The sequence below is a fragment of the Eumetopias jubatus genome, unplaced genomic scaffold (assembly GCF_037043125.1).
Source record: "Eumetopias jubatus isolate StellerSeaLion01/CBP00866 unplaced genomic scaffold, mEumJub1_p1.0 scaffold_17, whole genome shotgun sequence".
In the NCBI taxonomy this organism is placed as follows: Eukaryota; Metazoa; Chordata; class Mammalia; order Carnivora; family Otariidae; genus Eumetopias; species Eumetopias jubatus.
In genome coordinates this window covers 33,570,339-33,598,083 of record NW_028274823.1, presented here as the reverse complement: position 1 = coordinate 33,598,083, position 27,745 = coordinate 33,570,339, and the positions used below count along the sequence as shown (strand labels likewise).

The following is a 27,745-nucleotide window of genomic DNA, read 5'->3' as shown; positions in this document are numbered from 1 at the left end:
CATCACAGCCATGAGCCTTCAAGGATGGTAAGATCAGACCGGACTCACGGAATGAGTTCTCATGCTCCCAGGCAATTCCAACAGGAGGCCAAGGATTTGGCAGGAATCCTAGAAGTGCAGGGCAATTTCAAGTTACCCAAGTCTACCTTTAATATGGCTCTGCTGAGCATTTTCCTTACGCCTGGAAAGGTTTTCCTAAGTGTCACCAGGAAGCAGCAGGAGAGGCTGATTTCAAGCCATCTCACCCGGTGCTTGGAGGCGCTCACACTCCTCACTCCAATGTCCTCTCTTAAGAAGTAGCAGCAAATCACAGACTTGGCATTCTCAGGGTTCCCAGACCCAGAGACATTTTTTTAATCGTTAGGGCAAGTGGCTCTAACAAGAATCACTTAACTGCAAAACTCAGGCTGACAGTCCAGTGATTTGTTCCAAAGCTGTCAGAGTTCTTTGGCTCTACAAAAATTAGCCCTGAATTATTTTATTTTAGAAGCTTGTGATCATGTGATTCATGACTAAGTAGATTTTCAATGCACAAAGAGATGAAATGCGTCCTCAAAGAAAATTTTTTTTTTTTTTTTTTTTACAAAGTGAAAACCTAACGTGACACTTTCTCGTACCAGGCAGGTGACAGGACCACCCTGGGACATCCAGAGGACAATGAGGGTTGCTGCTATTTCTCATGAGGCAAATACTGATCCCTCAACAGGATATCCTGCAGCATTTCCTTCCGGTTTTATACTGAGCTTTTAAAAGGTGCTGGAAAGGGCCACTCAGTGAGTGACAATGTTGACAACCTAGGACAGGGCCTCTGTGTTTGTGGGCAGCTTCCTTTTTCTTCACACCCAAAGCTCAGTGATAGAGGACCACAGCAATGCTGACATGTCCCTGAGGAAGATGTGCCGGACCCTCCGCCCCAGCCCAGACCTGCTTCCCTGCCCATCTCCCCAAGGGAACCATGAGCTGGAGGTGGCCAAACACCATGTGGGTCTCCATCCCGAATGAATCTCGTTGAACAAGAAGCCCCATAAAGGCTCAATAAAAACCTGTTAAGGACTGGGGGGTCGGGCTGAGGTGAGTGGCCCTTCAAGTGCCATCACCCCAGGTATGATGGGCAAAGCCTCACTGATGCTAGGGAGCAGACAGAGTCAGCCCAGCCAGCCCTCTCTCCTTCAAGAGCTTCTGAACAAAATGGTGCTGTTCTTTTTCAACAAAAACTAACATTTAGTGAGCACTTACTTTATGTCCCACTCTACCAAACACCATTAGTGGCTGTGTCCTAAAACTTAAGGAAGATGGAAACATTAGGCTTATTTTGGAGCCAAGGAAGTGAGCTGAGCCTGCCAGCCTGGTGGAGAAGCCCTAACATCGTGCAGCGCTTCCCAGCGTGCAAAGCATACCACGCGCCCCCTCCTGTTGCACGTGAGCCTCACGCCTCTCCGAGGATGGACGAGGACGATCCTCCCCGTTTCGCACATGAGGCAACTACGCTGCAGGGAGGAAAAGTCACTTACTCGGGGACAAATGATGTCAATAAAAAGAAAGAGCCAGGACCAAACTGTGGGCTTCCTAACTTGGGTTTGGGCCCCTATCTCATCCACTCCACTGCTCCTTCCCAAATCCCAAAGGCAGGACAGCGTTCACAGGAGCTCCCTTCGTTTCACAGCCACCCTGGTCTCAGCAACCTGGGCTGGGGCCAGGGACTGAAGAGGGTTGGTGTGGCAGAGTCAGGAGGGGGCAGCGAAGGGCATCTCGTGCTCAACCACGGCCTGTCCTGGTCCTGGGGCCAAGTCCCGATAAAGCAGAGTGGGTGTGAGAACCCTGTGATCTACCCCCGCCGGGCTCTCCAAGAATCCCAAGGGCAGCAGTAGCAGGAAGTAACACAGAAATCGTGAAGCAGCTGCTCAGAAAACGATGAAAACTGGTGTATCCACCAGATCAGGGATTCCTGCCCCAGATTCACACGTGTCTGTACAAACACCATGTGCCCATCTGACAGGTGTGGTTTCTTCTAGAGGTGAATCTACTGCCTTTATTAGATTCTTCAAATGAGTCCATCACTATGAAACGGTTAGGAACCATCACACCACACCATGGGCTGCTGGAGGGCAGCACAGCACCCAGACGTGGCTGCAGAGCCTGGCCCAGGGTCGGATACAAAGTAGACACTCAATAAAATGAGGAACGAATCAACGGTGGTGTCTGCTGACAATGGAAACTCCTGTCCACCAAGCACCTGGTGAGAGCCAACGCTCAGTGCTGGGCTGCCCGTACGCAGGACCTATGTGGCAGTACCGCGTTTCCCATTTGGCAGAGAAGAAAACGGACCTGTGGTTTCGATCATTAGCAGCCTGCCTGAGCTGCACCCTTGGGAAGAAGTAGCACCAGGACTCAAAGCAGAACGGCTACAGAAAGCCCTAAGGACATGGTGAAACCTTCCCATCCCTGGGCTTCCTCACAGTTCTGCCTACGTGCGGCTCTGCTTCAACAGGGATGGAGTCCTGACACCCGATTATCTAGCAGATCCATGCCCACCACTGCCAGTTCTTGATGAGACTTGCTCCTCAAGCGTGGTCAGTACACAGCATCAGCATCCCTGGGGACCCAGTCAGACATGCAAGTTCTCACCCATATGCATTAAATCCGAATCTCTGGAGCTGTGGCCTGCAAATCCGGGTTTTGGACCAGGTCTCCAGGAGACTCTGCTGGCTGCCCACACCCTCTTCCAGGCACTGCTGGTCTGGAGGCTCTCACCCAGGTCCATCACATGCCACTGACTGGCATCTGGGCTTGCCACCCGACAAGAAAAGAACCTGCCCACATTTTCTAACCCTGACTTATCACATCCCAGGAGAGGGATTAGAAGCAACAGAAAGGGGACTTCTTCAGCAAGGCCTGCCACAAACGCTCCACCTAAGCCATAACTCTTTGTTCTTTTTATTCAGAGGACCCTGTTCTTACCCATTAAGGCACTGATCACAGCTGCCCAGGGCCCATGTACAAGTTGGGGACACTGGTGTGGGGTGCCTCGTCTGCCCCACAGGCTGCACGGAGGAGGCAGGACGGTGCCTGCTTTCACCATCCTTGCGTCCCCAGCACATCAGAGGAAATCATCAGACTGTGCTGCTCACACATCAAAGATGTTAGCGTGTAAAGAAATATTTGGCACCTACCTGGAAGGCTACTGAGTCGTTTTTGCTGTTCTGTGATAAAAGAAAAGATATACACCGTGAGATTTACACAGACATGGTAAGACCAGGAAGTCCTGCCAGAACTCGTGAGCATCCCCAAACTGGTGTCCTGTCCCCTGGGCTTAGATGCCAGACAGTGGCGTGGCCACCACACCCAGCCCAATGCTGTGGCATTACTTCCGTTGTCCAGGTGTGGTGTCTCCAAGCCCCCACTCCTACATCTGCACCAAGATTCAGGGAACGGTCACTGTTTTCTGGTTGTTTCCATCTGGTTTCAAGGTGATCGGATCATGAAAGGAGATCCTCCCAACTCCCCTGGTTTCAAAGGGCCAGGACGTTATCATGACCCCACTCTCAGTAATGTTCTGAGGGAAAGAGAACCGTGATCGTAACCATGGCAGCTACCCCCTCACGAGAGCTCGGTCAAACACCAGACATTGTTTTAAGAGCTTTCGTACGTTAACACTTTAAATCTTTGCAACAACCCTAAGCAGGTAGGGCAGGTGGGTTGAGACACCCCAGAGAAGCGGCACACACTACCCATGAACTGAACATCAGAGGAGGGCCTAGAACCTGGATCCCTGACTCCTACTGCGGGCTGCCTTCCAACCCTGATCGTCAGGCCACCGCTGTTCCCCAACACAGATGGTCTCTCGTGGAGGGGAGCCCAAGATCTCCTTCTGAGAGTTCTGTGTGCACGTGCTTCGGGATAAGCACAAAAATGACCTTTACCTTCCACGGCTGCTAAATATAAAGCAGCCGCATAGATAAAAATAGAGCGCTGGCCAGCCCCTGGGTGCTGTCATCATCCCCCTTGGCTGCAGCCCTACCCTCCCTCCAAAATCCATGTGGGCAAGAAGGAAACAGAGCAGTAGGGGTGCTCACAGCCAGTGGAACAGCCTGCCCACCTCTGCATGTGGACGAAGTTCACACCAGCTGGACAATAGGAGCCCAGCCGAGCTCTAGGCTCAGCTCTGCCAGCAACTTGGTAGGGATATTGACCAATCGCATAAACTCTGCCCTTAGTTTCCTCATCTGTCCAATCAAACTGCCCACCGGACCGATGGTTCCCAAACTCCAGTCTGCCAAACGGAGGCAAGGGCTTCCTCATCGGCAGGCAATAGCAAACTTATTCAACTTAAAAGGCTATGTTGTTCCTCCTTTTGGGATCTGAAATGGCCTTTCATAGAATGACATGTGATATGGATAAGAGCAGTTGTTTTTCAGGGGTGTTATTTACTATAGTTAAAAATGAGCAACCCTAGGGGTAGTCCCCAGGCTGCTTCCTGTGACCATGAGACCTAGAGTCTGGGAGCCACGGAGCTCTTAGTCTCCAGTGTGGTCTTTGGACCGGAAGCACTGATGTGTCCTACAAGTTGCTGGAAAAAAAAAGCAGAATCTCAGCCCTGCCTCAGAGCTCCTGAATCCAAATCTGCAAGTATGTACTCCCAAGACCGTGCGCATTAAAGACTGAGAAGCTCTGAGCTAGGGGGCCCAGGCACCTCTTCAGTCCTGAGTTTTCTGGTTCTAACCCTCCTTCTAGACTGATTGTAAGTGAGCTGCCCTCGGACATGTGGTCTAAACGTTGAGGAGAGGGGCAAGGAGCTGTGTGGTGCATGCCAGGGCAGACGTACGAGGGAAGCCCCCTCGTGTGTCTACAGTTGGGGGCCTGGCTTGCAGGGAGAGGGTTACTGTCACACTGTGCCCTGAGGCCATCTAGGCAAGAAAAAAAAGGGAACCTTTTTTAGGATGACTAAACTAGAATTCCAGAAGTAGAGTAAAGTTATCATTCCCTCAGGAGATTTTGCAATAGTTAAGAAATTGTCTCTACGGGTACTTTCTATGAGCACTGCTGCCAGGCTGGGTAAATTCCAAAGCAAGGCCAAAAACACATGACCTAAAGCCCACTGACAATTAGTGATCCAAAGCTAGGTGGCTAGGTGCCTCCAGTCTCCTCCACTCTTCCTGCTCCGCCTCCTTAGGGAACATATGGTTTGCTCTTTAGGAGAAGCTACTTTTAATTCCAAAACACGAATGTACTTATATCCTTTACTGAAGGATGTGTGACTGAGGCAGCACGATTCTGATCTTTAAACCCAAAGGGCAGAACTGCACAAAAGAGAAAGGCAAGAACTGAAAGCATTTGGGCAAATAAGAGGAATCCATTTGCCCAGAGAAGAAACAAAAAAGAACTACAGGCATTTCTGTTCCCCAAGATGTCTCACTAGGTGTCATCAGAGGAACTTGGTGGAAGCAGCTGACATTACACTTGGCATTTCCCAAAAACCAAGTTGCCTTGGGAATAAATCCCAGTTTTTAGAGAAACTGCCTTTCCTTCTGGGAACTAACTTGCTTCTGTTTGGATTTTTTTTTTTTTTAAAGATGAGTCACAAAGAAGTTCATAGAGAACCAAAATTTCACTTTGTCCTGCATTGTGGACACTGTCTGGGCAGAGAAAGCTATTGCCAGTAAGGGGTATGGCGCTTACCGAGAATGGGGTCTCATATAATAGTTTAGGGTTAGGGTTGGGACCCTTGTCATCTTTGGAAGAACATAGATTCATGGAGGACGGTTAATATGGAGGCCATACATAACGAAAAAAAATGACTAAAATTACTATTTAAGATTCAAGTGGGAAGATTTTTAAGTGAGAGGAAATGTTTCATTCATCTGTTTTACAAGTTAGAAGCAGGAAACAGAAAACTCCATTTAATATGGAAAACAATTAAAAATAGATTCCAGTTCCATTCTCATCCAAGTTAATGTGGGGGGGGGGGGTCCTGGGGGAACTATGCAGTAGGCGAGCAGCGAGTCAAGAAAAGGAGAGGTTTGGTGCCCAGCTTTTTTTGAAACTCAGACTAAAAAGCCCTTTCTGCTCTAGGAAACAGCTTGACAACTTTACACTTCACACTGAAAAGGATTTTTATGAAGGGAAAGTTTCTCTCTCCATTGAATTCCAACTAGTAAAACTTGGGACTTAGAATCATCTCCTGAAATTTTAAAGCAGAAGGGTCAACAGATACAACTCTTACCTCAAAGCGCTTCTGCTTTACCTAAGATGCCCCTTCAGAGAAGGGGAAGAACCAACTAGAAGCAGTAAGAGAAACAACAGAAAACAAACATGGAAACCCTCAGCAGAGCTGTATGGGGCCATGGAGCATAAGGGACAAACAGCCACGTGAGCCTCACGTCCTCAGAGGGTGCACCGAGTAACAGCCCAGTGTGATAACTGCTGGCAAGAGTCAAGGCCAGTGAGTCACCAAGAGAAAGTCCAGTGCCTGCTTTCGAGGCCACAGAAACACATTTGATATTTTATAAAGGTTTCTACCCGTTATGCTTTCTTTCTTTTTTTTTTATTTTGGTACTCAAAATTTTGCTTTTTAGAAAATTCATGATGTCAAAGAACCACATGACTTATTAAAAGAGGTATTATTGTATGTAGATTTTCCAGGCAAAGCTCTGATTTGAATGCTCATGATGAGGAGTTAAGATGCACAGACTTTTTCCCTTCTGTCTTTACTTTCTTTTTGGTGCTACCATCTGAAGACAACTGTGACTGCCCCAGGCGTGCAACACATGCTACACCAGCTTACTTACACAGATATCCAACATCATTCCAAATCAGGGGCCTGTCTCCCTGCTGTGGTCTACTCTGTGGGTCATGGGAGTAAACGGGGGGCAGACGGCCTTGGGGAAGGATGGGGTTTGTGAAAGGTTCTGTGGAATGGCAGAATTCTTGCCCCCAGAAGTCACAGAATAGTTATGTCAATGCCAGTGAGCTGGGGGCGCTCTGCGAAGGTCCCTTACCTCGATTGTGTTGCAAGAGTACAATAGTAGGATTGACAATTGTAGTAGAGGGGTAGGCAGATGATGGCTTGCTAACTGGTGCAGAGATTTGGGGATCGGTTCCAAGGTGGGATGAAGAAACTTCATTTAGTAGAGGACCTGAATCCTGAAAAGTGAACACACATTATAACCAACTGTAAGTACATGAAATCTAATGTTAACGCTTTTTAAAAAGAAGAAATTTACAGCTTTACAAGGACCTTAATTATAAAAAGAAATGTAATCAATGAGACATCACTAATTCCAGTTAGAAGTTTAATCTGGAAGGCTTAGTCTCTTCGTTGGTGTTAGTAAGGATAGAGAGGGAAGGTGAGTGTTACTGGAAGTCTCAGCAATATCATTATTTTCACCTGGTAATAACTGTGGATCAATCCAGTTACTGAAAAAGGAAATTCAAAACAAAGTAGAACAACATGCAAGACTCATGCAATTCCAAATGTGATCCGAGAACGAGAGCTGGTTTAAGGGAAAAATCAGGAAAGTTTAGTACACTTGTCTAAAGAAACATGAGACAATGTGAGGACAAGAAGCCATCGATGTAAGAGTAGGGAAAAATTAAGTATTGGTCCTCCTGGAAAGCCACTCTTGTTATTTGCATCACTCAACAAACTTACTAGCACTTGCTGCTGAGATTTGGATGTTATCCAGTTCTATCCTGACATTTTTTTTTTCACTCCAGTATTGAGTGACAAAGATCTCTGAAGTGGTAAAGACTTATAAAAATCCTGACTTCAAAAACCTGAGGTTTCAGCTATAAAATCCAATAGAATCATTACTATTAAAATTACAATTTGCATGATGGGAATGATGGCAGTCTTTTTTAAAGACAGGAAAATAAGACCTCAATATGTGGTAAGGATACCTATACAGTTTCCTCTATCACACCTATTTATAAAGTTTCTATTTTTGAATTTACAGACCTCCAGCTGGAATGTCATCCTTAAGGAGTATGAAAGGCAAGACTTTGATCATTACTCTCCAGATGCAAGTATGGCTCAAAGCAATTAGTATGCTCCAGAGATCAGCTTCTAAGCACCTGTAGAACAAAAGCCATGCCCCCCTTCCTCTTTTTGACCCCTGCACCTAGCACAACACCCTGCAGACAGCAGGTGCTCGGTAAATAAACACCACCTGAATGACTGGAGCCATCTCTTGGCAAAGATGTATCTGAACAACTTTTGCAGCAAGAAAACACGTGCCCATAAAAGAGAGAGTGTGAGTATCGGGACCAGGGACAGCTCTCGACACACAGTAGGGGCTTCAGTCCAATTCTTCTGAAAGTGCCCTAATGTTGCAGCTGCTAGTTATGAGCAACAGCTCAATTTAGTGAATAAAAGCTTTCCCGAGACTCAAGGGGCATAATATGATCTTGTTCAAAAGTGCTTCATCTCCATTTTTTCATTTGTAAAGTAGAAAAAAATTACACTTGTCTTAATTTACTTCCTAAGTGATTTAATAAAGATAAATGATATATCCGTGAAAACGCTGCCATAATGCAGCCAAGAAACACACACACACACACAAAATCAGGCATGTGGCTCCTTAAGGTATAAATGCTTATTGTGGTATCTGGATGGATCATGTGAACATGAAATATTCCACAAAATTTTATTCTGTGGCCCAAGTCTTATTTCTGGAACATCACAAAAATGGCTCTTGACTAAAGAACCCGGTTCAATTCACATGAATTTTCTTTTCCCCTCTTACTCTCAAATAGCTGCAGATGGAGCAAATCTCAACTTGTGGCTTGGCCACCATCCCCAGGGGCTCCTGCTCTTCTTGACAGTTCTCACTGAGTGGAGGATCCCAAGCAGTTCCCTTTCTCACCTTACTGTTACCGGGGACCAAACCAGAACTTATCAGGCCAGCTGAGGACTCCCCCAGAAGTCTATACCAGGCTGATCAGTCAGGTTTGAGAAACTGAGGACACTGTTCTAACTAGCCTGTTCTGGATCACCTGTAACAAAACCCGATATGAAAATCTAAATCTATATAGATGATAAATTTTAGAATATACAACAAAACTACTCACCATTGTATACTAGGGCACTAAAAATTCTCGCTTTATATACTGCTCCAGAGAAATACTCTGTGCCAAAGGGAAGAATATCTATACCCTCCAAAACAAGAATAGCTTCTCAATTCATCTACAAGCTGGGTTGGAGGGAGGGGAGTACATTAGAAACAATCTAGCATTTTCCTCCAACAGGATTGAGTTGCAAAGCTCAAAGCTAGAAGGATATCCAAAGCCCCTGGGCCATGTTTGCCTGAGTCCTGACCTAACTGCATTGTGTTGCATCTAGAGATTTGCGAAGAGGACCCAGACCAGAATGAAGCCATCCCCAGCTTTGGTGTGCCTGGTATCTGGCTATAAATTCTCCTACAAGCCAAAAAGAAGTTTCCCTGCCCTGCTTTTTGCATGACTGGCTTCAGTTTAACGAACACTTAGAGCCAGTTTTGTAGGCACACACCTTTACACAAAGGGGTGTTACTGAACTTCTAGCTGCATCAGCCAATTACATGACCCACTGTATCTTGAAATGTGGTCCAAGGCCCCTCAGCATCAGAATCCCCAGGATGTGTGTTACCAAGTCAGAGCCCCAGGCCCCTCTGCAGATCCACTCAATCAGGACTCTAGAAGTAAAACCTGGAGTTGACAACTTAAATGAGCTTTTTTGCCTCTCAGATAATCAATCCCATTTACACTAAGCTTGAGAGCCAATATGGCACCTAAGGAAAACCCTGAGTGCAAGGGCTGTGCCTTGTTCATAATTGTACCTATAGAATGTAGCAGAATGCCTGGAATATGGTAGGAGCTCATTAATTGCTAATTAGCCAATAACTTATTTTTGAGGGACTCTGGCCCCCATTTGTGAGCGTAAGTCCTCAACAATGTAGCAAACAGTTATTGAGCATTCTCTCCATCGGAAGCAGTATCCTAGGAACTTGAACATACTCGGTCCCACTGCACCCCACAGGCCTATGGAGTAGATCCATGCATTCCCTTTTTACAATTTACTCTGAGGTTCTTAGATCCTCTCGATTCCCAGGGCTCCTGAGGAGAAAGACTGGGTACCCTGATTCAGCTTTTCCCCTAAAGCACTTGGACTCTCCCACCTACAATGGGGACTCATCCCTCACAGGATGGGACCTGAGGTGTCAGGGCCCTTTACCTTCACGCAACCCCTGGAGCAACATTTTGCTACAAAGGCCCCTGGGAACCACTAGTCAGGGGCCCCGGTAATTCTCTGCCTTTGGAGAAAACGGTCCTAACATCTGTGCAGGGCTTTTAGTTCTGTTTACTCAATGAAACTCTTTTTTTTTTTTTTAAACTACGCTCTGCCATCGGTGTATGTAAAAGAGTTTACTTGCTAACTCAACAAAAGAGGGAATCTCTTCCTCCCCTGGAGGCTCACTGCTCCCTGGTGGAGAGAATGCCATTGGCTTTCCCACACGGCTCTTCAGCTTTCCTCGGCTCTCAACACCGCATATCTGCTTGGCCTCTCAAGAGCATCACGAGCCAAAGGAAAGGCCACGGAGGTTCTCGGAGGGAAAACGGAGTTCTTTCAGGAAGATGTGCATTCCGAACAGGACAGACAGGAAGAGGGACGTGAGGGGCTCGTGAGCAGCTGCAGGAGACCACACACACGCACGGGAGGCATGCACTCTGGGGGAAGCAAACGGGGTCCAGTGACCACACGAGCACAGTGGCAGCGGACACGTCCCTCACACTTAGTACTTCAGTGAGAAAGGGGTTTTTCACTGCCAGGAGCAGACATTCAGGAAAGCTGTGAGGAGGGGATTCCAGAAGCTTACGGTACTTGAAACAGCTCCCGTGAGGTCAGGCTCCAAGGCTCTGCGGAGGCCCTCTGGGACCGGAGGGACCAGCGGAGGAGGTGGTGAGAAGGATGGTGGTGTCTGGCTAACGGGGGGGTGGGGGCCAGGAGCGCTGGCTGGCTGGCTGTGGTGGGACCGCCTCTGCAGACGAGGGGGAATGAAATCATCTAGAGTCGGGAAGGTCAGAGGTGTGCCGGCAGGGGCGGTCGCCGGGCCTGGGGGGCCAAGAAGCCCCCGAGACGCTGGAGGTCTGGCTGTGCCTTCTTGCCCTCTGTCGGTATTAACCAGGTAGAGAGGGACAACTATTATCTCAGGCTGGGCTGAACTGGAGAAAGTGGCATCCTGTAGGAAATAAGGGGGTCGTTACGTAAAGGGGCACGGCAGGGAAGAAGGAATTCCATATTTAAACAGTTGAGACTGGACATGCAGTGATGTACTCTGAGAACTATTTAATCGGTGCCCATTCCTCAGAGTACATGAGACAGTCGGTGCTAGCCAGCTGGCCTCCTGACACTCCATGACACAGAGGGAACCCCATCCAAGTTGACTTTCCATCCATCTATTTTTGAATCCTTTTAACACTTTAGAGAGAGAGAAAGAGAAAAACAGAACAGGCAGACAGGCTGTGTTTAGCCCCCCAACTGCTTGCAGAGCCCGAAAGCTTGGGAGCAAATATAGTTTCTTTGGCCCCTTGTGATAAAATATCGACACCCCATATCTCAGCCTATTAGTCTACGGATCCCACACTCCGGCATACTTACATACTACCAAGGAAGAGAGAGAGGGACAGAGAGGGCTGTGCCAAGGTGTTTAGAGAGCAGAATTCGGGACTCAGGCTGCGGCAATGTTGACAAGGAGAGGGAGGAGAGACTGCTCAGAAAACAAGTGAGCTGCCTCCACGAGTTTGGAGAGAGATGGTGTAGAAGACACACAAACATTCCTCATTCCTTGCCTTGGCTGGATAACACGGCTGCAAAAGGTAAGGTTCTTTTCTCTTCCGGTTTTCGGGAGCAGAGGAAAGCTGGGGGCCTAGCACAGGTGGTCTCGCCGCGTCTGGGAATGGAGGCTGAGCGCACAAGAAAGGGCTCGCGCCCCCGTTAGCGGCATCTTTACGGATGTCAAAGAAGAGCTGGGGAGGGTCAGGAGGAGCAGAGGGTGGTGTCCCCGTGCCGGCTGTGCGGGACACAATGCTGGGAGCCGGTGCGTGAGCGCCTGCAGCTTCCAAGGGAGTGCCCGTGGCTGGGTCACGTGCAACACGAGAGGCGTCTTCTGCTGCCCCCCGGCAGATGTTATTGGATAAACAAGGTACGTATAAGCTGCTGACCTTTTTATTCCCATCTGCCTCATGACGTGGGTTAGAGCTCACATTCTCACTGTAAACTGTCCTGGTGGTCACATGGTGCTGCTGGGGTTGGGAGGAAGCACCAGGGAACATGGAACCTGGAAGCGAGGGCCCGGGGCGCGGCACACCTTTGGGGACAGGCTGGGGTCGTGAGGGTCTCTGCTGGCTGAGGGTGCTGGGGGGCACATAAGGCTTTGGTGAGCTCAGGTAGAGGGAGTCCTTGGAGGTACTGTGGATGGTGGGACGCTGCCATGCAAAGCGGTCTTTAGGGGGAGGAGGCCGAGGGGGAGAGAGAACCTTTAGCATTATTTTTAAGACATAGTATGAAAATGGGGAAAAAAGAAAGAGGAGGGAAATGGAAAGAAGGACCACCATTAGAAATAACACCATAACATGATCTGAAGAAAAACAATTCTTGACATGTTTTTAAGTAAACCCTGAGCTTAGCACTCCTCAAGGTCCCGACACTTCTCCGGGTGAAGCCAAGGGCTGAATCATACTCACCTGGAGTGGCAGGCCTGACTCCCATCTCAGCCCAGGAGAGGTCGTGTGCTAAGTCAGTTTGACAGCGATCCTTGGCTGACCTGCACCCTTTGCTAGCCCTCCTGACTGACAGGTGCCCAAGGGCTCAAGGCCGGGGCAAGAGGCCCCAGAGCCCCTCAGTTTTCTCACTCTCTTTTCCTCAAAGATTTCTCTCTCCATGCCCTTCATGCTAAAAGTTTAAGTTCACTGAAACGCTTGAATATCTTTCATTCTCTTCCCTTAGGAAATAGAGAATTGGAAGAATCATCCTTACTTGTGTTCACAGGAGACAGATGTCTTAATTGAATCACTGAGATTTAGCACTCAATTCCATAAGCATAACAAATTAAAGCTCACCAAGAGAATGCTAAGGATTTAGAATCCACCTGTGCTCTTTTCTCAGAGGAAGCAATTTGATGGAACTAATTATTAGGAGGAAGACAGGCATGAGATTAAAAGCACGTAATCTCCTGTTCCAATGCACAGAGAACAGAGGGACCAGGCCACGAAGCACTTGATTTGCCTACCGAATTGGACTGTGTCTGGTTCATCCAATTCCAGCCCCTTCCTCAGACAATCCCACAGTGGGGTGACCAGCCTCACACTCCTGGCTTAAGTAAGCCCAAAGCTCTGGTTCCAGGCTGAGAGATAGGAAGCTGTGGGTCACATCTCATTCCCTCCACACAGCTCCCAGCTCCTCCGTGGGTCTCAGTGGGGCAGAGGAAACGGGGTAAATCTCCAGAATGATCCTCATTTCAATGAGAACCACCTGCCAATCCATGGCTCAACTAGAAATTAGACCAGAAAATGAGAAAAGTTTCTTTTCCTAGTGTTATGGATTAAATATGCATGTCCCCCCAAAGTTCATATATTGAACCCCTGGCCCCAAGTGATGGTGTCTGGAGGTGGAGCCTGTAGGAGATAATTAGGGTGAGATAGGGTTATGAAGGTGGGGCCCCCATGATGGGGCCTTAGTGTCCTTATAAGAAGAGAGACCAGAGCTCACTCTTTCCACCAGGTGAGGACACAGTGAGAAGGTGGATGTCTACATGCCTGGAAGAGCGCCCTAACTAGGAACCAAATCAACTGCCACCTTGACTTTGGACTTCCCAGCCTCCAGAACTGGAGAAATAAATGTCTGTTGTTTAAGACACCTGTTTGTGGCATTTTGTTATAGCAGCCTAAGCTAAGACAACTAGGTTTTCCTCACTGCTCCCTATCTTTAAAGATAGCCCAGTACTGGGGCGCCTGGGTGGCTCAGTTGTTAGGCGTCTGCCTTCGGCTCGGGTCATGATCCCAGGGTCCTGGGATCGAGCCCACATCAGGCTCCCTGCTCAGCGAGAAGCCTACTTCTCCCTCTCCCACTCCCCCTGCTTGTGTTTCCTCTCTCGCGGTGTCTCTCTCTGTCAAATAAAGAAATAAAATCTTAAAAAAAAAAAAAAAAAAAGCCCAGTACTAGAGGAAAACCAGAATGTCCTCTAAACGGCACAGGTCACGTGTATTACGAGTTTGGTCACTACCTGGTGAATGGGTTATAACCAAAAACTGGGAGAGTGCAAGGGTGTGGGTCTGTTTGGGGGTTTTTATTTTATTTTTTGTGGACTGCAGGTAGAAAGGGGAAGGGTGAATAGGTGAGAAATCAAGTTTTTTCAGTGTGGATTAGAATATCAGCCCCAGAAACAGTAAGCAACCTATCCCATAACAAACTCAGTTTTCAAGCTACAAGTAACCCAGATCGAGAAGAAATGATCTGGATATCTTAGGTTAACTCGATGCCTATCCTTCCCACAGGGTGTCCATGACAGTGCCAGCAGAATGAGGCCATGTGCACCAGCCAAAAACACAAACCGAACGGCCTGTCTTCAGTAGTTAGCAGGAGGAAAACCCTCCAGCTGGGACTTACTTGGTTTCCGTGAACTTACACTGGAGGTTGGGGCATGTTTCAGACTGAACAATGCTCTCTAGAAACAAAACACTCGAACTAGCACGCAGCAAAGGGACTGCAGGCTAGGCTGAGTGAGAGTTGTCAGGGAGGTAAGCAAAAGACAATTTTGAATTTGGCTCAGATTTATTTACTTTTACTTTGAACTCGAGTGTCCCATGTGTGATTCCTTCTTGTCCAAAGATAGAAATTGGTTTCAGTGAGTTTTTAACTTAATTTGGTTATGGCCATATAAGGTGCCAGGGTTGCATTACATCAGGCACAAGACTTCCCGGGGCTTTGACCCTGCAGAGAGGATGCTTCCCCAGAGTGTTGACAATGCACTTAGAGCCAAAGGCCTTCCTGTCCTAAAGAAGGAGGGGGATAGGCCCTGTCATTTTATAAGGAACTACTTTCTGATTTATTGTAAACATTGTAGGAACTAAATAGGCCGTTTTCATTCCTGCCTAGCTGGCTACTAATGAAATTCCATTTATCTTTGTAGAAGGTGGGGACAGGGAAGAAATGGGGCTGCTTGAAGAATCAGGTATGTTCCTAGTTGATATAGTTCCAGAAACTACCAATCTCTGCCTCCACTGGTGACCACACAATGATGCTGTCAGGGAGAAGGAAGCCCTGGTTCCCCGTTCCTGGAGGGGAGGAGAGAGGGCAGCAGGTCCAGGCTAGCAGGAGGGAAAGTAGCAAATGGAAGCACCAGGAGACAGGACTGCCCTCTGGCCCCTGGGTCTCCTGGCCCCAACTCATTCCTTATAAGGAGATGCTAGGCCTGTGGGGCTCTAAGAGCTCTCTTCATCTGAAGCCGAGCCAAGGCAGTCGCCAGCCCAGCCCACCTGCTCCTGTCTGAGCCAGGGTATACTTACAGCTCTGGCAATGGCTTTAGGGACAAGAAACCATTTTTGCATTCAGAAAACAAATCCAAGAAATAATGTATGCCCCAAAGTTCTCCAAAGTTGGGTGGCCAATTTGACACTGAATATACAGAATAAAACCTCTGTAGCAGCAATCTGCCAGGTTCCCTTGAAGATACCTCAGTAAAAAAAAAAAATTCTTGGATAGTGACAGACAAAAAAATACATGGTTTGTAGGGGCGCCTGGGTGGCCCAATCGGTTGAGCGTCCAACTCTTGATTTCAGCTCAGGTTGTGATCTCAGGGTCGTGAGATCAAGCCCCTCATCTGGCTCCGCACTCAGTGGGGAGTCTCCTTGAAGATTCTCTCCCTCTGCCCAACCCCCACTCTCTCTAAAATAAATCTGAAAAAGACACTATTTATAAGCGACACAACAGGATGTTTACCCTTATGACAAGGCTCACCCTTATAAACTCCTTGACCACAATGTTTAACATCATGATCTGAACACAATGAATGCTCAATAAAGCTGTAGTAAATAAATTTATTTAAGAGGAATTTTTATTTACTTCACATGCTATTAAAATTATCTCTTTAGAAGAGTTAAGAAGCTAAAAGGAACTTTGGGCTAAGGCACTGATAGGGGAGGAGGGTGTCCTTCCAAATTTGCCTTGAACTAATTAGTACCATTTCCTAACCCAGACAGGAGCCAACGGTATCCATTCCTGAGGCCGCAGACAGGAGCCTGGCGGAAGCACACTTACACACCAGGAAAGCTCTGAGAAGCAGAACGGCTATGGCAAGTCATTTACTGCACGGCTGTGTCCCATGAGGGCCTCAGGAGGCCAGGCATACTTGTGGCTCTGGCCTGGCATGCATGTGGCTGGGCCTAGGGGAGACAAGCATGGCAGGGGCAGGAGGGCTTAGCGGGGCTGTGCAGAGACACCTTGAAGCCCAGAAAGACAGGGTCTGCAGGGAGGAGGGAAGACGTCATCTCTGACTCGGTTGCATTTCAGAGGCAGGTGCAATTCTATGCCCTCAGGAGCAGGAGCAAGGGGATCACTGGAGAAGTGGGGTGGGAACCAGGGTGGCGTTCAGAGTCCCCAGGCCCCTGCGAGGTCTCAGAGCACCTTCGCAGAAGACAGGCCCAGGAAAGCGGACCACACAAGGAACACGGTCCCGCCACATTTTTTTGAGCAGCACAGCTTGCTTTAAAAGAAAGTACTGCTCCATTCCATGGATGTTACTTCTATGTAAAAAAAAACCACTCTTCACATATCACCTGAATTAAAACAGGGGCTATTCTTTCATCAAAATAGCAGAGTAGCCACAGGGTGGGGAAGGAAGAACGATCAGGAAAACTTAGGGGAAAGACTTGAGCAAAATTATCCCTCCTTCAAGCTGTCCAACCTCAGGCGTTGCTCTGGGCTGCTGGATTTGGGGCCGGCCACAGCTACCTGTTCGTCATCTGTAAGGCTAGAGTTGCTGGAACTCTTACAGCAAATTAACGGAATAAACACGACAGTGTACTCTTGACTATCCTGTTCCAGAGTATTTAACACACAGGCTCAGAACTCCCCCCGCCCCCCCGCGCTTACTCAGGGCTAAATAGAGTCCCTTGTTCAGAACATTTCCACATGTGTTTCAGACCTAGAAAACACTGGGCTTACATTTCCTATTCCCTGGTATAGACCATCCTCATCCATGCCTCTGCGACCCTTGATCCCCAACTTTTCACTCACTCTGGTCCTCACAGAGCTTTTCCCGAGTTGGCCAAAAGCAATAACAGAACCTAGTCTGTTATCCAGCCAGGCAAGCAGGAGGTCACAAGCGTAGACTCAGAAGAGGTGCCGCTCACCAGTCCCCACCCCACCCTCTGGCACATGCCTACCTGGGGCTTGTCGGCAGGAAGGTTGGGATGCACGCTTCTGTAGCCCTTGGCAGCAAGTGAGGAGGGCTGCGCGTTTCCATTGGCATCAGCATTGGAAGAAAGCCTCCACTCATCTGAGAGATGGGGGAAAAAAAAGAAAGCAAGCCCTCACTCAGAGGGAACACTCCCTGGTTCCCCTCTAACCGAAGTCCCTGGTGGAAGGTGGGGGCAGAAAAAATGCAGAAGTCCTACCTGCTGAGGGAGTCTCTGAGTCCAGAACTACGTGCGGTGCAGAAAGGATGAAAACAAGAAGAAAAAGGGACAAACAGAAATGGTTACACTTGGAGGAAACAAGCATGTACCGCAGAGAAAGAGGAAAATCCAGCACCCTGTTGCCGGACACAAAATGCCCTCAGTCACGATGGCCTAATTACCATAGGAACCCACTCTAAACCATGATGTGCTCACAGGCGCTGACCTTTGAAAACACAAGGCTCACATTCACAGTAATGAAGAAACAATTGTTCCTTGACATTCTTATTTTACGGACAAAAAGGCAACAGAATTCTCCCCTGCCAGGTCCCCAGTAACTCCCATTCCCCTTCTCCAACCCTGATGTGGGCTGGGAATGACCTCTCCTCATTAGCAGGCTGGGCTAATGAACAGACACGGGAGAGGGAGAAGTAGATAAGCACTTTTTCTGTGGTGACTGGCGACTGGCACTGGGCTAGGGGGAGAGCATGATTTAAGCCCAGAGGTATCTGCTGTGATAGGACTTTTTTTTTTCTCCCTGCCTGCTTCTCTTCTTTCCATTTAAATGAGCCACATAAACAATTCAAAATTGAATCACCCTGAGCTTTCATCACGCTACAAGGCACCCTCGTCTCCCTTTAGCTGGCTACCACCCTGCCCTCCCAGCCATGCCCGGCACATCTCAGAGGCCCTGAAACCCTCCTAATGTGAGCCCCCCTAGCACCAAGAGGCAGCAGAGCACAGGGGTTACCGGCTTGGCTGCGAAAGCAGTTGGACCTCAGCTCAAGTCGTGGATCCACCACTGATGGGCTCTGTGACCCTGAGCAAGTTCCAAGCCTGTTTTCCCATCTGAAAAGTGGGGATAATGAAATGCCTGCTTCCCAAGTGTTGCTATAAGGATTAAATGACATAATGCATGAGAAATGCTTAGCACAGTGCCTGCCAGAGCTCAGTCAATGTTTGCGATTTATCATCTTCCGCATCATCTCGTCTCTCCGCTCTATCCTTCACCTGGCCCGGAGATCAGCACGCTCTTTCTGCAAAGGGCCGGACGGTATTTTAGGCACTGTGGGCCGTATGGTAGCATTCGCAACCATTCAACCTGTCCTAGCACAAAAGCAGCCACAGATAATATGTAAATGAATGAATGTGGCAACACTGAAATTTGAATTTCATATAATTTTCGTATGCATCTAATACCATTCCTCTTGTGATTTTCCTTTTATCCATTTTTTCCTAAAAACCATTCTTAGTTCATGGGCTGTACAAAAAATAGGCATGGGCTAGATTTGGCCCACAGGCTGGTTTGCCAACTACTGAACTAGCCAACCCCTTAACTTCCTTCTTCGTGCCCTACCTACTCCTACCTTCCCCGAGAGAGAGAGAGAGAGAGAGAGAGAGAGAGAGAGAGAGAGAGAGAGAGAGAGAGAGACACTAACACAGCAGCTCTCAGAGCCCCAACCCCATCTCCATGTGGATCCCTCCAGGACAAGAGGTGGGCTTTCCAGGTGGCAAGCTGAGGTTTACCAACGTCACTGACCACCAATCCAAGTGCCAGACACTGTTAGTCACTTCTGTACCTATTTCATATTTGATTTAGTCACACAACAGGTCTGTGGGGTAGGTGATCGCTCTACTTCATGGATGAGGAAACAGAGGCCAAGTGACTTGCCCCAAATCACACAGCCAGGAAACACAAAGTACTCAGCCTAGGTCTCCAGAATCCAGGGCAGCACTCTGCCCACCATTGTCAGCCACCAACCCCACCATCAGCCACCTATGTTCCAGGGAGGTGGTGGGAGCCAAAAAGGAACAGAAGGCAAGGCAGAGGTAAAGGTTTTGGGTGACCTGCATCTGGATACAGCAGTTTGGCTGCATCAGAATCAGAAGTGCACCTATTAGAACGGACTGTCTCCCCCTGCCCCCCATGTTCCTGACTCAGTAGATAGGAGGTAAAGCCTGGAACTGGACTTTTTTTTTTTTTTTTTGAGAGAGAGAGACACAGCGAGAGAGGGAATACAAGCAGAGGCAGTGAGAGAGGGAGAAGCAGGCTTCCTGCGGAGTGGGGAGCCTGATGCGGGGCTCGATCCCAGGACCCTGGGATCACAACCTGAGCCGAAGGCAGACGCTTGACTGAGCCACCCAGGCGCCCCATAGAACTAGACATTTCTAACATGTTTCCCGGGTGATGCTAAGGCTGCTGGTCCACAGTCCACCTTTGAAAACCATGATAAAAGGAATACACAAAGAATATCCTTTTTCTGGGAAATTATTTTCTATTAACTTTTAACTATTCTGTATCCATTTTTGCTTTGTTTTCCCCTCTAAAACAGTTTTCACAGCATGTTTCAGTTGTATGTTCCTTCAGCAGGTTGCTGGTTACATTTCTGCCACCCCCTTATGCACAATCCATAGCTATTTGTCTTCTCTTTCCAATCACATAGCTGGGGAACTTACAGGACTTGAGTTTCACGCACATTACTGCAATGTACTGGCTCCTGTGGCCGAGGGCAGGCTGCTAACCACTGTATATTTCCTTTTTCTCATCTATAAAATATGATCTGTACTCCACGGACACCTCACAGGGTTGCTGAAGATCCAGAGATCAGGCATGTGAAGGATCCTAAAAAAATGACCATTTTTAACACTCAACTGTAGCATCCATCCAGATCCCTGGCCCAGAGATTTCCCTACACATGGCAGGCCCTCAACCACTACGTGACACAATGTGACAGTGGTGCTCACACCCCGCCCCCCGTCCCGCATCCATCAACTTCTGTTCCGTCTTCCTTTCTAATTCTTTCTTGTCCATCTCTGTCAAGTCATTCTACCAAAGTAGTAGATCTACATGCACACTGATCTCAATAGGTTCGGAGTGAGGGGCTATCCAGTGAAGGATGTGAGCTTTCTACATGGATATGGGGGCACATTATTTTGCACGCTCTTTGGTTCTTGGCTCGGTTGCTTCTATTCAGGTGGTGCTGACAAACAGATGTGTCATGGACAGTTGAGAGGAGTCTGTTCCTCCAAAGCACTAGTCGTGCAGGGACTATAATTTTGGCATCAGGTTGCCTAGCTCGAGTCCTTGCTAAATGCACATCCTGCAGCCAAATGACTGTGAAATGAGGGGTTATCTACCTCTTTTGAGTCGTGAGGACTAAATGGGAACCTCTGGCATGAAGTAAGTGCTTAGTAAAAATGGACTCCAAAGCATAAGGAAAAAAAGTTTCCCCAAACACAGAAATAAGTAAGAGTTGTTGATATCTACTGTTTGATAAATAGCTTTAAGAACATAATATCCTTGGGGATCAACCCTCTCTTTCTTCTTATTCCAAGTCATTAAAACTGTTCCCCTCACCCTGCCCCAGAAAAGGCAGTTCCTAGGACCTCTCTGGGCATTCCTCTCTTCCTTAACAAAGGAGAGCCGAATTCCCAACATCCATCATCCTCTGTTACCTAGTCTTCTGAACCTTCAAGGTCGGCAGCAGCCCACAGCCACTTGCACCTGAGTACGGCAGGTGAGATTTTATATACATAGTCATCAGTTATTAACTCTTGGTTGAGGAGGCTGTCAAAATGCTTCTTTCAGTAAGTGTCACCTCAATGCTCCTGAAGGGGGAGGAGCATCTAGGAAAGCTGGATTCGAGATAGATTTTGCAGCCCTGAAGAGACCGAGCCTTTCCAGGACAAGTATAATTTGTTTTACTTTATCTTTTCCTCTATCTCTTCTTTATACATAATCTTTTCTAGCCTGTGGACACAGCCTCCTGATACTTTCTTTTCTCTCATTCTGTGCTAATTTCAATTTGGTCTGCTTTGAAGTTGTTCTGCTGATCAGTTCTTCTTGGGATCTTAGGACGACTTTTACTGAGTCAAATTTGATGTGTTCTAGTAGAGTATCCAAGAATTAGGTGAGGTGTTAAAAGTGGGCTTAATAGTGTTCCAAATCTTATTTGTGTTTATTTATTTATTTTTTATTCCAGTTGTGTGGTAAAGACTTTAACCTTACCCAAAAAGAAGTCCGGCCTTTGCCTTCTGGTAATTAATCTCTAAACCCCTGGAATGTCATCCCAATGGGAGTGGTCTTTGTGCCAGATCAATAATGTGATTTATGGTGGGGGCTCTGAGTCATCAAGAGCTCAACCCCCTAATGGACTGGAGAGTAAGAGCAGTGGATAGAAATTCTGGACACAACAGCTCAGAAGAACTTCCTGGTTGACAATACTCGGAACATGCTATCACATCTCAATGCTGGGAATTAATGCATTCTGACTCCCTAGGAGAGGTCAACAAAAGGCCCCATGCTTGGTTCTTCCCTAGAGTCCATGCTGGGCTTCTTCTCTTAGCCAATATTAATCTGTATCCTCTCCCTGTAATAAACCATAACCGTGAGCATAATAGCTTTCAATTGAGTTCTTTGAGGCCTAGCAAATTATGAAACCTGAGGGTAGTTTCGGGAATCCCTTCAACTAGCATTTAGTGTCAGAAGTGAGGGTGTTCTCAGGGCGCCTTGGGTGGCTCAGTTGGTTAAGAATCTGACTCTTGATTTCAGGTCAGGGTTGTGAGATCAAGCCCCATGTCGGGCTCCATGCTCAGCGGGGAGTCTGCCTGGCATTCTCTCCCTCTCCCTCTGCCGCTTCTGCCCCAAAAATAAATTAAAAAAAAAAAAAAAAAAAAAGAAGACGAAGGAGTGAGGGTGTTCTCTTGTGGAGACTTTTCCTTCCAACTGCTTAGTTTGGCCCTCATTCTTGTACAGGCGTTCATAAAGAAGACTCTGAGTTACTGGGGGTAGAGAGTGTCTTTAACTGCTTCCATGTCCATTTTCTCATGATATCTTTCTGCTACTGCCATTTCTAGAGCACAAACCTGAGAGTCAAACCAGAGGAAATGCGTCGATTTAGTTCCAAAGCTAACATGGTGGTCAAGAACCGGGTAGGAAGGACTGGAGCAAACTGGCACAGAATTAACAAGATGTAAGGGTTGACCTGGATTTTGGCTTGCGGGTCAGAACACAGGGATTGATGGTCCTCAGGCTATTATCAGACAGGAAGCTTTGTATCACACTCAGCAGTTCATTAGACTCTGTGTGTCTTCTAGAATAACTAACACCCTGACCTGGGGACATAGATGGAGTCACCCTGAACCAGAAGAGCCAATACCCAGACCTGGCCAGGCAAATGCTATCAGGAAGCAGGGATAAGGTAATACCTCTCCCAGGGGCAGGGTGTCAGCACTAAGATCACTGCAGTTCTTTCCAGATGCTTCTGATCCAAAAACCAAGGCCCACATTCACAGATTAGGAAGCTCGTCAGGAAGCTGTGGTTGGGGATCCAGAGTCAAGCTACCACTTGAGGGCCAGAGTCTGGGGGGGGGTTTAAACTGGGCAACTCCATGGGCTCCATCTCACTCCACCTCAGAGAGCACCTCCATCCTCCTAGTGTTTGTCTGGATGCACGTGGTTCCCAAATCTGCACTCCAAACTCCAAATGTCTATTAGAAACTTCCCCCAAAAGTCCTGCCCTTGCCCCGAAACTCAGTCTGGCAATCAATGGAATTCAATCTTCCTTTCCCCCTCCATAAAACCACTGTCTCCACAAATGCCACAGCCTTTCTCGGGGTCAAGCAGGGGAGGCAGCGCCTACTCAGCAGGGAGTCCACCTCTCCATGCTCCTCACACACACTGCACCGAGCCTTGCCACTTCACTCTTCCAAACGCACATCCACCCTTCTTCATTCCCACTGCCCTCATGGCCTCTAGCTGAAATTACTGGAAGGCTTCCCCAGGCCCCCGGATGTGCACAACTAGAATGGTTGTGCACCTCAAAGAACACCTGCTGTATGCCGGGCTCGGTGCTAAATCTTGGTGTGAAAGAGCTCCCTGAATCCCAGCAACTCTACCGAGGTCATTCCCATGTCACAGAGGAAGAAAGTGAAGCTCACCAAGGTTGAATGAGTTGCCTACATCACAAAGACGGAAGCGGCAGAGCTGAGCCTCGACAGAGGGCTGTGTCACTGCAGAACTAGACCGTGTCTCACAGGATGAGGGAGATGGAGCAAGGACGGGGAACCAGAGACACTTCTGAAATGTGGGTATCAAGGGGTCACATAAGCAAAGAAGGTGCTGGGCAGTAGTACAAGACTGGAGCTTCCAGTCCGGGCAACTGATCAGCCACTCCTGGGCCTACTGGGAGGGAAGAAGGTGGTGAAGCCCGGGAGCGAGGCAGAGAGGAGGCAGACGGAGCAGCTAGGGGACAGATGCTGGCCCGGGTGACAGGCGAGGGAGCTGGACGCTACCTGACATCAGCGATCTGTGAAGGCACTGGGGGTAGGAAGCATGGAGGAGACACTTGCTGCCTCATATTCAGGCTCCCAGTCTGGGCTGGACTTGGCTGCCTACAAATACTGCAGAAAGTTGTTTTCATGAGGCCCCTCAAGGCCCATGGACTCCCAGCCCCTGAGACAGGACTGAAGACTGGTGGGGGGGTGGGGGGGATGTGGAGCAAGTTGTCATGTAGAGGCCCAGGTGCAGGGAGCAGAGAGGGACGAGAGGAGAGCGGGGGAGCCACACAGACACAGCCAGTCAGGCGCCAGCAAGATGCTGGCCAGTGAGCAGTACGGAAAGAGGACAGGATCTCCAGCTGGAAGGTCCCACCCTGGAGTCCTATCCTCCCAGCGTTAACTCATTCCAGCCTCTTTGGTACCCTTCCCTCTACTCAAACCCAGCTCGTTCCTTCCACCCAACCTGTCCTGGTATGTAATCTCGAATTTGTCCTCAGTGAAGGCGATTTCGTTTGTGTCAGGTTAACTCCCACACTGCCCAAGGTCACAGAGCGTGTTGGAACTAGAAAGGCTTGGAAACCATCTTGCCCCGGTCCTTCATACTTTACCTGGGCTTCAAAGGTGTGGGTTCCCCACGGTCGGAAAGCACGCCAGTGGACGAGCGGCCCGTGCCTGACTCTTCTATTGCAGCAAACGGACTTCTGGCCTCATCTGATGCACCCAGAATTACGCTCCTTTTCCCTCCCTTCTCCCTATTTCTCACCACAATTCCCACGGACTACTTAGCACCTGGCACACAGATGATACTAAATGAATGTTTGCTGACTTGGAGTCAATGACCTCCACTTATCAGGAGGAAAATAATCTAAAATCGATTTACTATAGAGGTGTGCATGACTGATAGCTCTCCCCTAATTCTTCAGTGTATTCACATTTTAAAACAAGGTATTTCTTCACCCAAATTAGCTGTCAGAATTCATAAGATATAGAATTATTCGGAGACTAGGGAGCTTCCTAAAAGTGCTCACATCACTGCACGGTCCTGTAAACCCAAGCCCACAGATTGCCGTGTGAAGGCTACCCTTCAGCGCTCCATGTTAGTGCCACCCGATAACCAGGAGGGGGAGCTCCAGGACCCTCTCCTCCCACTGGCACTACATATTCATCCCCAGAGGAAGGGCCCTGCACTTGATAAGGTCATTTTATTGAGCCATGGGCTGTAGGTATGGTCTTTTTCTTTCAATTATCCCTGAGGATTCTCTCTTCCCCAAACATCCTTGGGAGTTGGATCTTCCCAGGTGGGCCAGGAGAAGCTGGATGAAGCTAGCCTTCGGAAGAAATGATTTTGCCTTCACTCCTTAGCCCAACCTTTCCAGGAGGGCTAGAGTGGGAGACTGCAGTGGGGCAAAAGGCAGGTATGGTTGGAGGAACACAGGGCCAAGAAGCGACTTTCAATCTATAGTGCTGGAGGCCACTTATGCCTTCCCTGAGACCAGGGAAAACATAGCCCTCCACAGGGCACAGCATTATCAGAACGGGGCCTGGGCTCAAACCCTAGCCTGGCTTCGTCCTTGGGCATCTGCCTTGGCGCTAGTTCTAGGTGGCTGGCACAGGAAGTCAGTTTCCAGGATGCCGGCCATTGACCGGCTCCTTCCTTCAGATTTCCATCTCATCACAACACACTGCTCCCCGCTGCACCAAAGAGTCTGCGTGCCCCATCTCCTTTTGTCTCCAGTCCCAAGGAAGTGGTCTTCACCCTCACTCCTTTTCTTCCTTCATTTCCTTCAAGAAGGAAAGAAAACTCCCCTTCCCTATAGCAGTAGCTCTCAAATGTGATCCTGGGACCAGCAGCATCCCACCATGACCGGGAACTTGTCAGAAATGCAAACCCTCAGACCCTACCTCAGACCTGTAAGTGGGAATAACTGTAACTCCTAAAGCCCCAGCCTGGGGCCCAGCAGCCTGCCTTTTACTACAGGTGATTCTGATGCAGCTCAGGTGTGAGCACCAGTGCCGTATGGAGTGGATTGTGGGGAGCCGTGCCCCACCCTAATCTAGCTGTCCCTGTGAAATCTCAGTGTTTCTCAACGCCCAGAACACTTGGGGGGCTCTGGAAAACCCTCTCTAGAGAGGTCACAATAATCACAATCACAACCAACTAATAGCAGCTAACGTCTAGGCAGGTGCAAAAACCTCACACACTCCACACTCACAGTAATGCTCTGAGGCAGGTGCAATTATCAAGCCCTTTCTACAGAGGACATCACTAGGGCTGAGACAGGGAACATCCTGGCCACAGCTGCACGGCCACAGATGTGAACACAGATCTCTCGGGTTCCGAAGTCCCAGGTCTCAACACCACTCTCTAGACACCCCGACCAGTGGAGCCGGATGGGAGGTGGGCTGCAGATGGGCTTCTTGTGTCTCCCGTAGCTCCTAGGGTGAAGTGGCCTTGGAATGGCTCTTCTGTTCCTGCTGCTTCAGCAGCCAGGTCGCCTCCCCAGGTCTGAGCCCTGCCCCTCCCCTCTTTTCCTGGGAGCCAGGTCAGTCAGGCACCTGCACTTCTCAACCTCCCTTGGCTTCACCCCCTCCACCGCCCCAGCCCTGCTTGGCCACTTAGAGCCATTTCTCAAAAGTGGGGATGGCCTCTGAGAAACCTAACCTCTAGCCCATCTCACCATTCCCCTCCCATGCAGCCTAAGCCACCTCTGTCCTCGAGAATGCAGTCTGCAGAACCACCAGCTCTGTAACGAGGTTTCTCTTCATCTCTCTGGTCACTAGCTAACAAAGCGGTGGCCACTGCCATGCCTCTGCCTGAAGCAAGGGAGCACCTGGTAGTTCAGGGCACTGGTCATCACCCATCCCAGATGGAACAAGGTGCTGACGGTTCCAGGGACCTCTGGGAGAATCGGAGGCAGCCCGTGAGCGCACACCCTTCCGAGCAAAAGCAGGAGGGCCTCTCTCCCTCCCGGGGGGACTTTGAACCCCTCCCCCAGGCACAGGGGCCACACCTGGTTTGCTTTCATGTTGAGGGGTTTCCTGAGGGCTCGTGGGGCCGCTGCTCGGGATTTCCCTGTAGGAAGATGAGGCCCGGAGAGTCACTGCTCCCTTCCCAGTGCAGATTTTCGTAGGATCCATGTCTGAAAAGGAAAGATGCAAAGAGAAGCCTGAATCCAAGGCTCTTGAAGGATTAAAGCAATAGTCAGCTGGCAACTCATGACAGCCGGGGAATGAGATGAACCTGCTTACAGCCACCCAGTCTTATGGTCAATGTGATAGTCAATGAGAATTAACTTGTGGGTGGAGGAGAGAGACGAATCCCGTTTTCAGAGGTTTACCACACATCATGAGGTTCAGGGGAAATGGAGGCGACAATGAGTTCTGTGTAAGTTATAATTATCAGCTGAAAACATTTCAAAATGAAAGCAGGTTAATTCCTTTTATTAGATGAGGCTTAGGTTGGTGAGTAGACTTCTGACCAATTAGTAAGGCACAATTCAAGAGAGTTCATGAGAGATTTCTCAAGCTTCCAGACCACCCTTCTTATGAAAGAGCAAGTTGGCAATATTGGGATCAAGTTGTTCTGGGGAAAAAAAAATCACTGCTCCCTGTTCTCCAGTGGAAAAAGGAAAAGAAAATCTTCTGTCAGCAAGTCAAGACCCTTAAAATGATGACAGGATATGCTGCCTGTGGAGAAAGATCATGGGTGAGAGCCTCACATTCCAAACTTAATGAAGAAAATTCACACCAAAGAAAATGACAAGAAATACCAAATCCTTCAGTGAACGGTGTTTATTGCGCCCCCTGCCGAGCCTTCCCT

General features: G+C 48.6%; 1 protein-coding gene across 5 annotated transcripts in view; it reads right to left on the bottom strand.

The window, feature by feature from the left end:
- The window catches only part of SORBS1 (sorbin and SH3 domain containing 1), a 224,657-nt gene that overhangs the window by 80,644 nt on the left and 116,268 nt on the right, over nt 1–27,745 (bottom strand). For 2 of the 5 annotated variants that reach the window (XM_028098740.2, XM_028098742.2), the window contains exons 5-9: nt 26,937–27,065; nt 17,647–17,673; nt 17,416–17,528; nt 6,996–7,140; nt 3,171–3,200 (exon numbers count right to left, since the gene is read on the bottom strand). In XM_028098740.2, the coding sequence (XP_027954541.1) occupies nt 3,171–3,200; nt 6,996–7,140; nt 17,416–17,528; nt 17,647–17,673; nt 26,937–27,065 (444 nt within the window). Of the gene's footprint in view, nt 1–3,170; nt 3,201–6,995; nt 7,141–10,850; nt 11,214–11,823; nt 12,525–17,415; nt 17,529–17,646; nt 17,674–26,936; nt 27,066–27,745 lie in introns of all 5 variants that reach the window. The other 3 variants (XM_028098741.2, XM_028098743.2, XM_088020097.1) reach the window with 2 other exon arrangements.